Below are 13,864 nucleotides of genomic sequence, written 5' to 3'. Positions count from 1 at the left end.
TTCGATAACTGCAATAGAGAACAAAACCAAGAGGACTCATAACGCACATCTGAGCCACGATATGGGGTACTGGTCAAAATTTTATGGAGCTGGCCACTGGATTTGGGGTCATCAATGGGCTTGTTTCAGCAGTGAGTCATCTAGGAGTTTAATTTCCATCTGACATTCACATTACTTATTGGAGGAAGACCATTTGGCCAAGTGGAAACATGGTGAACATCTATAAAGAAATACGTGCTCAGTCATAAAGAGTGTGCAGCCACAACGAACCCCCCCACTCCCCACTGCCTGCCTGCCCCACCCCTACAGAAACAGCTCATCTTATTACTGTAAATACCAAAAACTTACATGAGAGGAGAGGACTCTGGGGACCCAGAGTGGACATCGCTAGCAGAAAGGAAGTACTTACACCAAACATTTGTCGGAGGTCTGGATCCCGGAACCTGAAGGGGATGTTGGAGACATGCAGCCGTTTGGGCTGGGACTTGTTTTCCGTGTTTTCTGAAGGTTGTGTCTGGGGCTGCCCATCCGTGGGTGCTGCGTCGTCCGTCTGCTAAAAGAACAAGAGGAGAGCAAAGAGGCTCTGAGTAGACACACATGGTCTATGTCACTGTGCTTCTGCGTCCCCTTAATGGCAGGAAAATGCCAGAACAAAGGAACCGGGGATGGGAAGGAGCTGCTGTGTCTTGTCTTTCATTCATTCAAGCACCCATTGTGGAGGATCTGGGCTTTAGCAGTGAGCAAAGCAGACAAAAACCTCCACCCTCGTGGAACCTAAGTCTCACGGAGGAAAGACAGTAAAACAAATTATTAAAAATTTTACGGAGCTGGTAAAAAACACTGCAGAGAAACATCAGACAAGGGAAGGGGCCTGGGAGGTGCTGGGGAGTGAACACCTCACAAAAAAAGAGGGAATAGGGCGGCACCTGTGGCTCAAAGGAGTAGGGCACTGGCCCCATATGCCAGAGGTGGAGGGTTCAAACCCAGCCCCGGCCACACACACACACACACAAAAGGAGGTAATAATCATTATAGGTAGGAGAATAAGTATTCCGTAACTGATACCATTCAGGACCGTAAGGTATGCCTACGTAAGCTTTCAGGCTGCACAGATAAAATGTGAAGAAAAATATTTGAAAAGGCTGTTTGGCATTCTGCAGGACACGTAACCAACTGATCAACCTTTTTAAGTTCTAACTTTAAGTTTTCTAATTGTACAAACCCACGCTGTCCGCTACAGCTGATCCCCTGTTGCTGTTTATGTGAATTAAAACGAAATAAAGTATAACAATTTGTTTTCTGTAGCTGAATTTCAAGTGCTTAAGAGCGACACATACCCATGGTGGAGAATGCAGACACAGCACATCTCTATCTCTGCAGAAAGTTCTGCTGTACTACGTTGGTCTAGATGACGTCACGTTATTATAATACCTGGTTGCTCCACTGTCCCCCCCCCCCAAATAATCCTGGATAACATGACATTACATTGACACTCATATACAGGTATGAACTAGGAGAAAATCACAGTAACATCTCGTATCATTATAGCCACTGCCATCATCTCAGTTCTAGAATTTCAAAATTTCAGAGACACTTCAGATACTTTCTTTGCAATTAGCATATGCTCCCTCTAGGTGGCAGTAGACGCCATCCACACCAGATCACCTGCTTCTTAGACACTATGACACAAAGCCTATGGGTGAGCCCATCAAACTCATGAGTAAAGAATTGTCCTCACCTATTTATAAGCAATTTAGAAGCATACGACTGCGACAAAATTATCCATGCAGGCAGCCAGGTGTAAAATAATAATAACTTAGAGGAGACGACAATCTTACAAAGCGAAATATAAAAGAAACACCCAAATAACACGAGCATAATTAGCAACTGTCTCATCAACCATGGTTATTTACTGGAAGCTTTCACTTATATTCTCTTTAGGAACACACCCCAAATTGCATTTCCAAGTCAAGACCTCCCAGTGGCTGGCACACCATTCTTCCATGCAGATTTGATAGCAAAAACCGCACCAGATGACTTCTTCACCTGTCAAGTTCATTGTCATGATGACAACAAAACAATGTACTTAGTGATTTTGCATATACTGATGGAGCGAATAGGGAGAAGAATGGTGATCACTTTCTTAGGCGGAAAATTAGAAATAATAAGAATTCACACCTTACAGGGCTCTGTGAAGATTGAACGTAATAACGTGTGCCGAGTTGGCAGAATCCTTGGCACATGGTATATATTCAATAAATGGAAAGTAATGAAGTTTTTAGGGTGCTAGAGGTTTTTAAAAATCTCAAGAGAGGCGTAAACTTCCAAATCACAGACCGTTCCCAAGTTAAGGAAAGACACAGAAGCAGAAAAAAGACAATGGCAACGGACTGTTAAGTGCTGGAATAAGAGTGAATTGGGATGGCTTGAGTAACCTTAAATCGGGGACACACATCACAGGTGGCAGGTCAGCAAGCCTTGCCTGTTTTGGAGGTGAAATTTCACGTGTGAGAAGTCCAAGAGAAGAGATGAAATGGTCTGATGTTGTATCAGGGGACAGAAAAACACGTGGAAAGACACAGAAATGTGAAATCATATTCTGGATTTGGAGAAGTGGTACGTGGACTTGAGCACCACTGCTTGGAAGGGGTATTTATAAAGGAACGGCAGGACAATAGATTACAGAAGTAGGTAGGGGGTGTTGGATCAAAGCCCTGTGTGCAAAGCAAGAATCTGAACTTCACCCTAAAAGCTGTAAGGGGTCACTTGGGGATCCCAGCATGGGTGTGATGTGCCCAGCTGTGACACAAATGATAAATGTCTGTTTAATGGCTAGCTGATTCACTGACTGATCACACAAATGTATTATCAGTGGATGAAAAAACTAATCAACGGGGAAGTGAACAATCAACTCTGGCCCCTTCAAGTAATAGTCAAAGAACAGCGTGATATCACTGAGACCCACACAGAGCAAAGCTCTGTCTTCTCCCCTGGGAATATGAGATTTGGGTCCACCTTAACACTCCAAGCTTGTAGCAGCATCAGCGAGGACTCGCAACCTTCCAGTCCCTTCTTTTTTTTCCATTCTGTTAGAAGTTCCAGTTTAAATGTGAAATTAAAACGAGCTCATTCTCATCCCAAGAAGGAGACTTAGATTTGGATTTGTGCACAACTGCTGGATGTTTCAGTTTAATAAACCTAATTAGGAATTACAGAGATTATGATTAAACATATTAAATGATTAATAGCATTATGCTGCTCATGTGAAAATTAAAATTAATCATCTCTAGTCAAACAGGACTTTGGAGAAATCTTTGCGTTGTTTCCTTTGATGAAAACATACAACGCTCAATTAATCATTTTGTAGCATACGCATAGATACAAATGCCTAGAAACTGTTAGGCAGGAATACCTGTGCATCAGTGATAATGGTTAAAGAAAATATATAAAGTAAAAACGTTTCAGCTCATTGTGGGCATATGGAAAGGGAAGGAGAGGAGCATTATGGTACAGAGGTTGAGAAAGAGAAAAGAAAACTTGTTCAGACTCGAGCATGTGTGTATATGGGGTATGCGGGTGAGAGAGAGAAAGAGAGAACATTTCCATTATTTGCGCATCTTGGGCAGGTCACTTCATCTCTTTAAGCCTCAATGGACTCATCTATCAAAGGACAATGACGGTACTCCTCTCACGGGACTGGGGGGAGGAATGAACCCAGAAGCGAGTGCCTGGAGCAGTGTCCACACTGCCCACAGCACATCAGGGCTGGACTGAGGAGTCATCATTTTTTTCCTCTGAGTGTGTACACTGTTTCTGCTTCCATTTTTCTGGGGCCTTTTAGGGAAGACATATTGAATAGAAGCCTGCGTTTTATGTCTCTATATTCATTTCTGGAGAGATGAACACAAGCAACAGAACTTTATTCTCTTGTCGCCATGGAGTCCAGAAATCTGAAATCAAGGTACGAGCAGGGGGCCACACGCCCTCGGGAAGCTCTGCCCCTGCCAGCCTCTGGTGGCTCCAGATCTTATCTGGGTGGGAGTGCGTGACTCGGCTCTGCCTCCATCTTCACACAGCCCCCTTCCACCTCCCAGCGTCCCGGAGGCAAAGCTCCTCCTGTCTTTCTCCTTATAAAGACGTTACTTATTGCAGGTAGGAGCTTCCGACATGGGCACTTTGTTTCGGGGTCACCATTCAATCTACCACCATCCCCCAGGAGTCTCCCACTAAACAAACAAATCAAAAGAGCGTGTCCTACAAAAGGGTAGCTGCTATCAAGAGAGAGACAGCATGAAACTCTCAAGACGACTGGCCTCAAACCAGGTCCAGAAGAAAGAATGTCCCTTTCAATCTCCCACGTGTCATGAAGGTCACTCTAATGAGGTCCCCTACAGAGACGAGACTGTGTCTTCCCTTCACCAGCCTGACTCCTTCTCTGCACTTAGCCCTGGATGCAGTGACATTCCTCAGCTGGGCTGGGAAGCCTTTCACCAGCCTCCTGAAAGGCCACCAGCACTCAAGGACAAGGACATACCAGCCCTGTGTCTACCACTGTGCCTCACATAGGTCAGTAAGTAGATACAGCATCCCCGAGAGCTTTGCTGCAGCTTGAAGCAAAAGCATGGGGTGAAATTTCTCAGGAGGAAAAACAATGTGAAAAAGCTAGTAAACTTGCTAATAGAACCGAGTAGCTAGAATATACATCCCAGAAGGGCTGTGACTCTGGGATTCATGGTTACATTCCCCAGAGCTGAAGCATGTCAAGGCTCCACGGGAACTAACTGCTGAAAGACGTCTTGATTCATCTGGGTCTGGGATTTTTAAAAGTTTGTTCTTTGCTTTCAAGGGAGACTCACCTGGATTTAGAAATATACTTCATGGCCATATTGGAGAGATCAGAAGGTGGGACACAGCAACCCAATAAATAGTGTTCATTCACTCAGAGCCTAGCGGACACTGAGAACATTTGGAAGACGAAGGATCTTAGAGGTACAAGGTCACGCGGCCAGGACAGACCCCTCTACGAGGCTCAGTGCATTCCTGTCTTTGTGATGTCTTGGTCATTGGTCCCTTTGCTTTTCCTTCAACACACTCAGTGGGTTACCACTTCAGTCTCTGCAGTTATTACTCCGTTGGCCTGGAAGACTCTTTCCCCACAAGCTCACGTGCTCTGCCTTCTCCTCAATACAACCTCTGCCTGGATATCACCCATCAGAGAAGCCTTCACTGGCTTTGTGGCCCACAGCAGCCCTGCACCAGCACCCCCTCCCTCCTTGCCCGCTGACTCGTCACAGCACACACCCTACCCCACCCTTACATTATCTGCTCCGTTATCTTGGATGTCACCTATCTTTTCCACCAAAATGCAATTCCCTGAGAGCAGAGACTGTGGCTTTTCTGTTCACTGTTTCATCCCCACAGCTGGAACGGTGTTTCTGGCCACAACACTGCTGATGTTTGGGGCCGGTTCCTTTGCTGTGGGAGCCCCATCCCGTGCAGGGCAGGTATTTGGTGCCCCACTAGATGTCAGAAGGCTTCTCCTGGGTTGGAACTACTGAAAATAACTCCAGGGATTCAAGTGTTCTCCAGGAGGCAGAGTTGTGCCAGCGGAAACCGCTGAACCACACAGGGTAAGGTCTCAGACCCTTCAGAGTAGGATACAGGTGCCAAGTCTTCATGAACTGTTACGTCTTGTGAATAAAGAAGGGGCATTATAATTACCCTTATTAACAGTATTAATGACCATCAGCTTTTGATTTTTCTTCAGGTCCATGGCTATGCATGACTCCAAAATGCAGCCTCCACATTGCTCATGGAAGGCCGCGGGATCCGACATGGATAGAAAGTCCATTAACCTCAAGAGGTAGGTTTCCCAGCAGTGCTTGGCTGAGGTTCCCAAACGAGCTCATTAGGACCACAATGCCAGCTCCTGCTCTGGCCCAGTGTGAGGGCCCTATTAGGAGGCGGGATGTCTGCCGCAGAATTTTTCTTAATAAATAAACTCCCCAGGTATCGGTGCAGGTTATAAATGTTAAGAAAACAGCACCGGCAGTTTAATCTCCCGAAGAACCCTTAGTGCTTCCACAAAGACCTTAATAAAGAACCATGGGGCTCCCTCTGCTGTGATCATTCCTAATTCAATGAAAAGCTCTGAGCAACCCAAGACTAATCCTGGTGAAATTGGATTCTCATATCGACCAATCCGGGGACGACTACTTGAGAGAGAATGCGAAGCCCTGTAAAAATCTGTGCCTTTCAGATTTTGACCCCACCCCACAGCGTCCCCTCTCTGAGCCCAGTGGCCGCTACTGAGCTCCCCCTGTGGGGCACCTTTTGGTGGTGACCAGGTAACTGGGAGGAAAAGCAGAGGTAAGCGGTATTTGTGGCTAGATTTGTTTGAGTTAAAACCCTGGTTTCATCCCTTACAAACCCAGCTCCTTACATTCTTTGGAACCCTGTTTCTAGGTCAAAGATTTCCATCACTGGGTTGTCTGTGGGCCCAGGGAGCTAGGGACCGCCGTTCCTCACCCAGGGATGGCGGAGTAAAACGTGGGGTGTGCACACACTTGGGGGATACCCCATCAAGTTGTCAGCAGGAATCAGAATATACAGAGAAATGAGATTTCAAAGCACAGTGCTGAGGGGAGGAGGAAGGCAGCAATCAGAAAGAAAGTAAGAACTGTACCAAGTTACATCTGATGCAGATTAAGAACATGTGTACTGACAACACAGCACTTGATAGAGTTCAAGGATGCTGGTAGGTATTTCAGGGCAGTCCCACCTAGTAAAACGTGAGTGATATACATGTGTGGAATTATAGAATTTCTAGAAGCCACGTTTTTAAAAAATAAAAAGATATAAATATTAATTTAAAATATATATCTTACTTTAACCTAATTTATTAAAAAATTATTTCATTATACCATCAACAAAAATACAAAAAAATGTATATATGTGAGAGAATGTTTTTTTTTTTTTGAACTCTTTGAAACCTGTGTCTATTTCATACTCACGTCTTATCTCCCTATGGACACTGGATTGTCATTGACAATACTTGACCTGCATTTAGGCTTTGAAAAATGAATGATGGGGTTTCTAAACATACTTCAGAGGTTCCTAATAACTGAATCAAGTGCAAGTGTCAGGGCTTATAGTTCAACGAAAGTTGAATCAGATTAAAAATTCCACACCTGTGTCACACTGGCCATTTTTTTTTTTTTTTTAAAGTGCTCAAGCACCAGCAGCTGGTCGTCCCCTGTGTCAGGCAAAGTAACAGCCGCTTAAGGATCTTAATGGTCTAATCCCTGGAACCCTGCATAGGTCACTTCACCTGGTAAGACTGCAGATGGAATCAAGGTTGCTGATCACCTGGCCACACAATAAGAAGATTATTCTGGATTACCTGTGTGGACCTATAGAATCATCAGGGTCCTCAGAAGTGGAACGCAGAGGCCAGTGGAGCGGAAGAGAGGACAATTGCTGATGTGACATGAAAAAACTCAACCTGTCATTCCTGGTTTTGAAGAGGGATGAAGGGTGGCCTCTTGGAGCCAAAAAAGGCAAGGGGATGAATCCTGTCAAAAGCCTATTGAGAGAAATATAATCCTGATGGCTAAAATCATGTTTAGCCTGGTGCTATCCACGTCCGGCTTCTGACTTCCGGAACTGTAACGTAATCCATCTGTGTGGCTGAAGACACCAAGTTTGTGGTCATCTGTTATGGCAGCGACAAGAAACCATGAGCCTTCCTCATCAGAAAGCTGCAGGCAAGACGATTCCAGGACAGCCACAGCGTGTTGGGAGGGACAAGAGCACAGAATAGGTTTAAAGAGAGACACGCGGGCAAAACAGCTGCTTCCCAGGACAGTGACAATGGTGTCCTTTAAAATAAGGAAGATGATGAAGTCAACTTCATCTAAGTCTCAAATTTAAAAAAAAAAAATTAATGAAATAAAAGTGGAATACTAGTATCTTCCTTGGGTGGTAATGTAAAAATTAAAGATACTATCCATGTACACCACATAGCCCTGGTCTCTCCGACAAATGGTTCCCCCAGTGGCAGCTGTCTGGAGTGCCTCTCATTGCTGTCATTGTCATTGTTATTTGGTGGCATTTTCTTTACGCTGTACATACAGATTCTTAACCTATCTCTGTGTTCACGGACACAGTGATGATTTTGTGAACATTGTGGACCCACTCACTGGGAGAAAGGTTCACATACATCTACATTTTGCTTATAATTTTAGAACATTTACCAGTTACCTAGAGGACATATTAACACCGGTGACATGGACAAGGACCACCGTGGATGGCTTCTGCTTCTTCCCTATTCTAAGGTAGACAAAGAATTCTGACAGGATTCTGATGCTGAATGCTTCCACCTACTGTAGCTCATACACAAAGCCTAAGGCTAAAAGGTCGGGGACAGACGGCTGAACACAGTACTGTGTGGTGCTTCTACCATGAGCTGGGCATCTTGCTAGATGTTTCCCACTGAGCTGCCCTCACAACTTGGAAAATGGAGGTTCAGAGAGGTTATGTGATCTCTTCAAAGTCACATAGCCAGGAGATGGCAGGATTAAATTTAGGATATTTAGAGTCCTTCTCTTTGGACTCTTTTCACCCTTCAGTGGCTTTTCAAGGTCACAGTGAAGATGCTCTGGAAAGTCTAAGCACAGCCATTGAGGGAAACTGCAAAACACTTGTACAAAGGAACAAAGATTATAGTCCACATCTGGATCAGAGCCAGAGTGCTGAGTTCTGTGAGTGAAGCCCCAGCACACCCACCAACCAAAAGGCAAACAGAGCCAGGCTGCTTCAGATGCTTCCTTGAAGGTATTAGGGCTCGGGGTTGACCCTACTAACCATTTCCTTAAACATTCTTATTGTACTTGACTTTTCTGTCACACCAGAATATGACGATCCTGGGAATAAACACGATGGCAAAGCCATGTGTGAAGCCCTTGAATGTGACACATAGTAGGTACTCTTCTTTACTGAACCCTTCTAGGAGATACTTTGGGGGCCAGCTGCTGCTTTGTCCGCGAGCATTCCCAATTCCCCAAATCCAGGTATGGAAACGCTACAGCGAGGACAGGATGCAGATGGAGGCTGATTCCCCATCCTCAACCTACTGAATATTCAGCCTCTTTACTTTCCTACAGGCTTCATCCCATCCAGGAGCAAAACTCCTCGCAGCGATAAATAAAAAGTGTACTTTGAATAGCCAGGCGCTTCTCCCTCCTCCCCCAATCAAGTTATTTCTCAGACAGAAAAGCTTGTGAGTGTCTTTGAGGCATTATTTGATTAAGTTGACAATATTTTGTGAGCGATGGTTGAGTACCCACTGCGATGTACTTTGGACCAAATTGATTTGTGTAACGAACACTCGCTCTGTCTCTTCTTGCAGCCTGAATGGCGGTCTTGATTTAGCCAGTAATGCCGGGTGCCGAGTGAATTTACAGGGTCCACGGTCCCTCTCCCTCAATCTGCAGAGAATAGCAGGGCAGAGCATGGGCTGGCATAATTCAATACATTGTACTATAAGCTCAGAAAATAATATCACAGAGCTCTGCAATATACCTACTTGATTTGATTTGTAAACCTGATAAAAAAGCAATCGAGAAAAGTTCAGGGGGAAAATATATATGTTCTAAGCAAGAAATGTAACTATATTGAATGTGTACAAAGAACCAAAGAATGGGGAGGAGGAAAATCATGCATACTAAATCAACTCCATACCCCGCATTAGACAATATTGCACATTCTCCATTTAAAATGAGGCAAGATGGTGAAAAGTTATTTTCCATTAAAAATAATAATAATGGTAAGCCCAGGGAATGTGAATTAAAACCCACAGTTCAGGTTTTCTCACAATCCTACTTCAAAAACGGGGCTCGTGCAGATTCCCCCGGCTTCCTGCTTTTTCATTTGAGCTTTGTAGGCAAACAAATAAGTTAATCACACAGCTTTGGATGTAGTTAATGCCTCATTCTGAGCTCTGGCTGGGCTGATTCCAAAGCCAGGTGACACAGATTTAAGAAATACATCGCATTTCCCTCCACTCAAATAAATTCAATGCTCTGCTCAAATGATGAAATTCCTCAGAAAGGAGGAGGGCTGGAGGACAGAGAAGAGCTGACTACAAATTTCGTGGCTTCTTTTTTTATACTTTGGAGAAAGGCTAGGTATTTACCACACCAGGAAAGGTGAGAGGCTGTCGAGTATTAGTCTGTATTAGTCTCCTCAAGCTGCTATAACAAAATATCATAGACTGGGTGGCTTAAACAACAGGTTTTTATCACAGTTCTTGAGGTTACAAGTCCAAGATCAAGGTGCCAGCCAGTTCTGATCCTGGTGAGGGCTCTCTTCCTGGCTTGCAGATGACCTTCTTCCTGCTCTGTCCTCCTGTGTCAGAGACAGAACAGCTCTGGCATCTCTTTCTTCTCTTACAAGGACATAGTCCCCTCATTGATACCCCACCCCAATGACCTTATCTATACCTAAATACCATGACCCTGGGGGATTAAGGGTTTCCACAAATGAAGTGAGGGTGGGAGACATAACTCAGTCTCCAGCAGTGTTACTGAAGCAGAACCTCCAGACATCTCCAACACAGAAGCACATCTGTCCCAGAGAGGGGCAAGGCTTGAAACTGGGTGCTCACTTACCCAATCATTCAAAACGTATTTATTGAGCACCAGGCGGCCGGGTTGGAAGCTGGGAATTGCCTATCAGAAAGCAAAATGATAAGACTATAGAATGTATTTTTCCTTTACTTCTTCATGTTCCAAAGCTTTGGTTTATACTTCCAGGAATAAATAGTTTAAGAATATACGGATAATGATGATGATAACAACAATAAGTATTTATAGAGTTTGAAACTAGATTATCTGGGTTTGAATTCCAGCTCCACTACTTCCTATGTAGGTGACCTTGAGCAAGTTATGTAACCTCTTTGGGTCTCCTTTCCTTCATTTAGAAAACGGAATACTATTAGCATCTACCCCAAATGAGTCAGGACCTGTGAGTGCTCAGGATGGTTCCTGGCCCATGGTGATTATAATGATCCACATCCGGAACAGTGGCTGATGCCCGACTGGCATTTAATGAACAGTGGGTGAACGATGAGCATCCTGTTAAGCTCTTTGTATACATTATATTTCACTGCATCACTTGGTGACTCAGACAGGAAGATTCCATTACTGTGCCCATTTTATGACTAAGGAACTGAGGTTCCAAGGGGCAAAGAGCTTCTTTGAGAGCCTCAGTCAGTACCTCTGAGGCAGCAGGGCAGGATGATTTAGAGCCCCAGCATGGCCGTCCCCTGGGTCAAGTCCCTTAATGATACCTAAGGAAGATGCCAGAGCTTCCCGGGTACTTGGTTGTTAAAACTCAGGTCAGTCCATTTTCAAGCTTCCAGAGTCAATGAGATTCAAAGTCTCTCTTCCTATTGCTATAGATCTGTGGCCCAATGGACCTGAAGTGGTCACCTTCTCCAGCAGGGTCACCTCTGGAACCTCTCTCTTCCTCCTTCTCTTGGGCCCAGATTCTCTCAGGACTAGAGGCCCCAGGAGGGGAGAAGGGCCCCAGGAGGTAGAAACATCTCATGAAAATGGATGCTTCTCTCTCTGCCTTCTCTCTCACTCCGTGGAGGCTCTGGTGCCCCTGTCAGCATCCACAGAAGTGGAGTCAGCATGGCTGGGGGCCTTGGGACAGTGATCAGGCACCCCCTGTCGTCCTCCGATGCTGCCTGGAGTCATATATCTTCACAGCCACCTGCAGTGGCCAGTCCTCCCAGCTCTCCTGTTAGATGAGCTGTCCTCCTTCAGTGCTGGGCTTCCTGGACAGCTATGGAACCCCACGTTCTTCTCTCGCTTCAGGCTCCTTCAAGATCCACAGGAACAGAAGGGGACAAGTGGCAGGCACCTTCATGGGTTCTCTACCACCATTCTTTCTGAGCTAGGGGATGCTAGCAAGAATCCACCTTTATAAATCTCTAGGTTAGAAGCAGGGACACATCTCTGTGCCATGTCACCCCACGCCCACCTCATTTAAAAAAAAAATGTCAAGTTCTCCCAAGAACCCTGCCACTGTCTTCTGTGTTTGTGGCATCGTGAAGATGAGCCTTCTTGTTTTTTAGCTCAGTAACCCTCCAGACTGAATTATAGGCGAAACTCCTGTATGGCTCTGGCCAAAAAAGCCATTTGAGAGAGAGCAGTGAAAAGACTTTGTGCAGGCATACTTGTAAGAAACTGAGGCAGAATCCCATGTGGCCAGGTTAGTTGTGAGCCTAAGATGACCAAGGCTTTGGCTGAAATAGCATTTCCAGACTGTGTTAAGGAATTAAGGTGAACTTTATAAGGCCAATGAAAAGCCCTTTGGAAAACTGGCCAGATACCCATCAGTAACCTTTCCTGATCTTTGGTAAGTGATGAAGGTCACTTACTGATGGGTCTGGGAATGGAGTAACCTTTCCTGATCTGTGGTAAGTGATGAAGGTCGCTTGCTGACAGGTCCGGGAATGGTAATGTCATACAGGTATCTAATGGCACAGATGAAACCTGGGCTCATGAAAGGCTTTTGAGAAGTCCAGCCTGAGAATTCCTTATAAAAGCCTCCAGGAACCCCCCCTCCCCACACCCGACTTAAGGCCTACATGGGAACAGAGGTTTGCACACAAACTCCTATATGCCCAAGAAGTTTCTCTATGCTTTGCTTAAAGATTTGAAGTAACTGCCTCCAAATGGCATGGTCAGTAGAGCAGACATTCAAATCGTCTCTTTCCCCCATAGCCTCAGGCTTCATTAGATAAGATCAAAGAAAGTAATAACTGACATGTTCTTCATTAAGTTATGTTAAACTGGGTCATGTTGTAAGGGTTATGCTTAAAGGTGTATGCTGGGTGGATTATCAGATTACCAGGGAGGAGCTACTTACAGGGCGGGTGGTCATAAGATGTTTAAATGGAGTAATGAAGTCATTGATGCCCAACGCGCATGTGCAGAGGGATTGTAATGAATAGATTAATGAGGTCATGGCTGCATTGTGCTCATGCACAAGATTGCCTATATAAACCAAGAGCAAATAAAGAAGCTCGCCATTCTACCTGAGCGAGCAGATGGTCCCCTTTATTTAAAACACAATTTCAATAAGCGTGCTTATTCTTCACGACATGGCTTTTCCGTGAGACCCTTACGGCAACATTCCAAGAGGTAACCTCCCCTTGCAAGGAGTGACCCTCTGGAGCTTTCTCCACACCCCACCTTGTCCTCCTGATTTTCTTCAAATTTCCGTCCCACTCAGAAATTAAGGCCAACCTAAACACTAATCGAACAACAACAACCAACTGTTGATATTTTATACTGAATCCTTGATTCCACCTAGCTCAACGATTTTTTCCCTCTAATGTATTACGCAAGATTTAAAGGAACCAAATGGCAATATTATATGTATGTTAATTTTCTAGGCCTAAGAAAACTACTAAAAGCACAATTCAGCTGCAGAAAATGGATGGTGATTTAAGACAGAACTGATCTCAGTGAACTTCCCTGGATTTTTCTTACTAATTGCTTCTGTTTGTTGCAAATTCCTTAAAAGGAATTAAGAAGCACCCCCCCGAGTTTTGTTCTAGGACTACCGGGTTTTCCCAGTATATACAGAGACATGTAGATATTATTCTTTGTGAACATTGATATCTCTATGTACCTAAATTTGACAAAGAATCTTGTCACGTAAAATACATAATTTTCTGCAAACTGACACTTTTCAGGTTCTGAGTTCCAAATCTCATTTGTCAGTAGGCTAATTTCTTTCACAAAGGCAGGTGAGGAGAGGCATATGCATGTTAGGAAATGGACATACT

The 13,864-nt window shown here is 44.6% G+C and overlaps 1 protein-coding gene across 10 annotated transcripts in view; it reads right to left on the bottom strand.

The window, feature by feature from the left end:
- The window catches only part of RBFOX1 (RNA binding fox-1 homolog 1), a 1,537,420-nt gene that overhangs the window by 123,067 nt on the left and 1,400,489 nt on the right, over positions 1–13,864 (bottom strand). For 9 of the 10 annotated variants that reach the window (XM_012805709.1, XM_012805714.1, XM_012805707.1 and 6 more), the window contains one exon: positions 410–553. The exons of the other annotated variant lie outside the window; for it this stretch is intronic. In XM_012805709.1, the coding sequence (XP_012661163.1) occupies positions 410–553 (144 nt within the window). The remainder of the gene's footprint in view (positions 1–409; positions 554–13,864) is intronic. 10 annotated transcript variants of the gene reach the window in all.

The sequence above is a fragment of the Otolemur garnettii genome, unplaced genomic scaffold, assembly GCF_000181295.1.
Source record: "Otolemur garnettii isolate 467f Iridium unplaced genomic scaffold, OtoGar3 scaffold00044, whole genome shotgun sequence".
NCBI classification, from domain to species: domain Eukaryota; kingdom Metazoa; phylum Chordata; class Mammalia; order Primates; family Galagidae; genus Otolemur; species Otolemur garnettii.
This window is presented reverse-complemented; position numbering and strand designations above follow the sequence as displayed.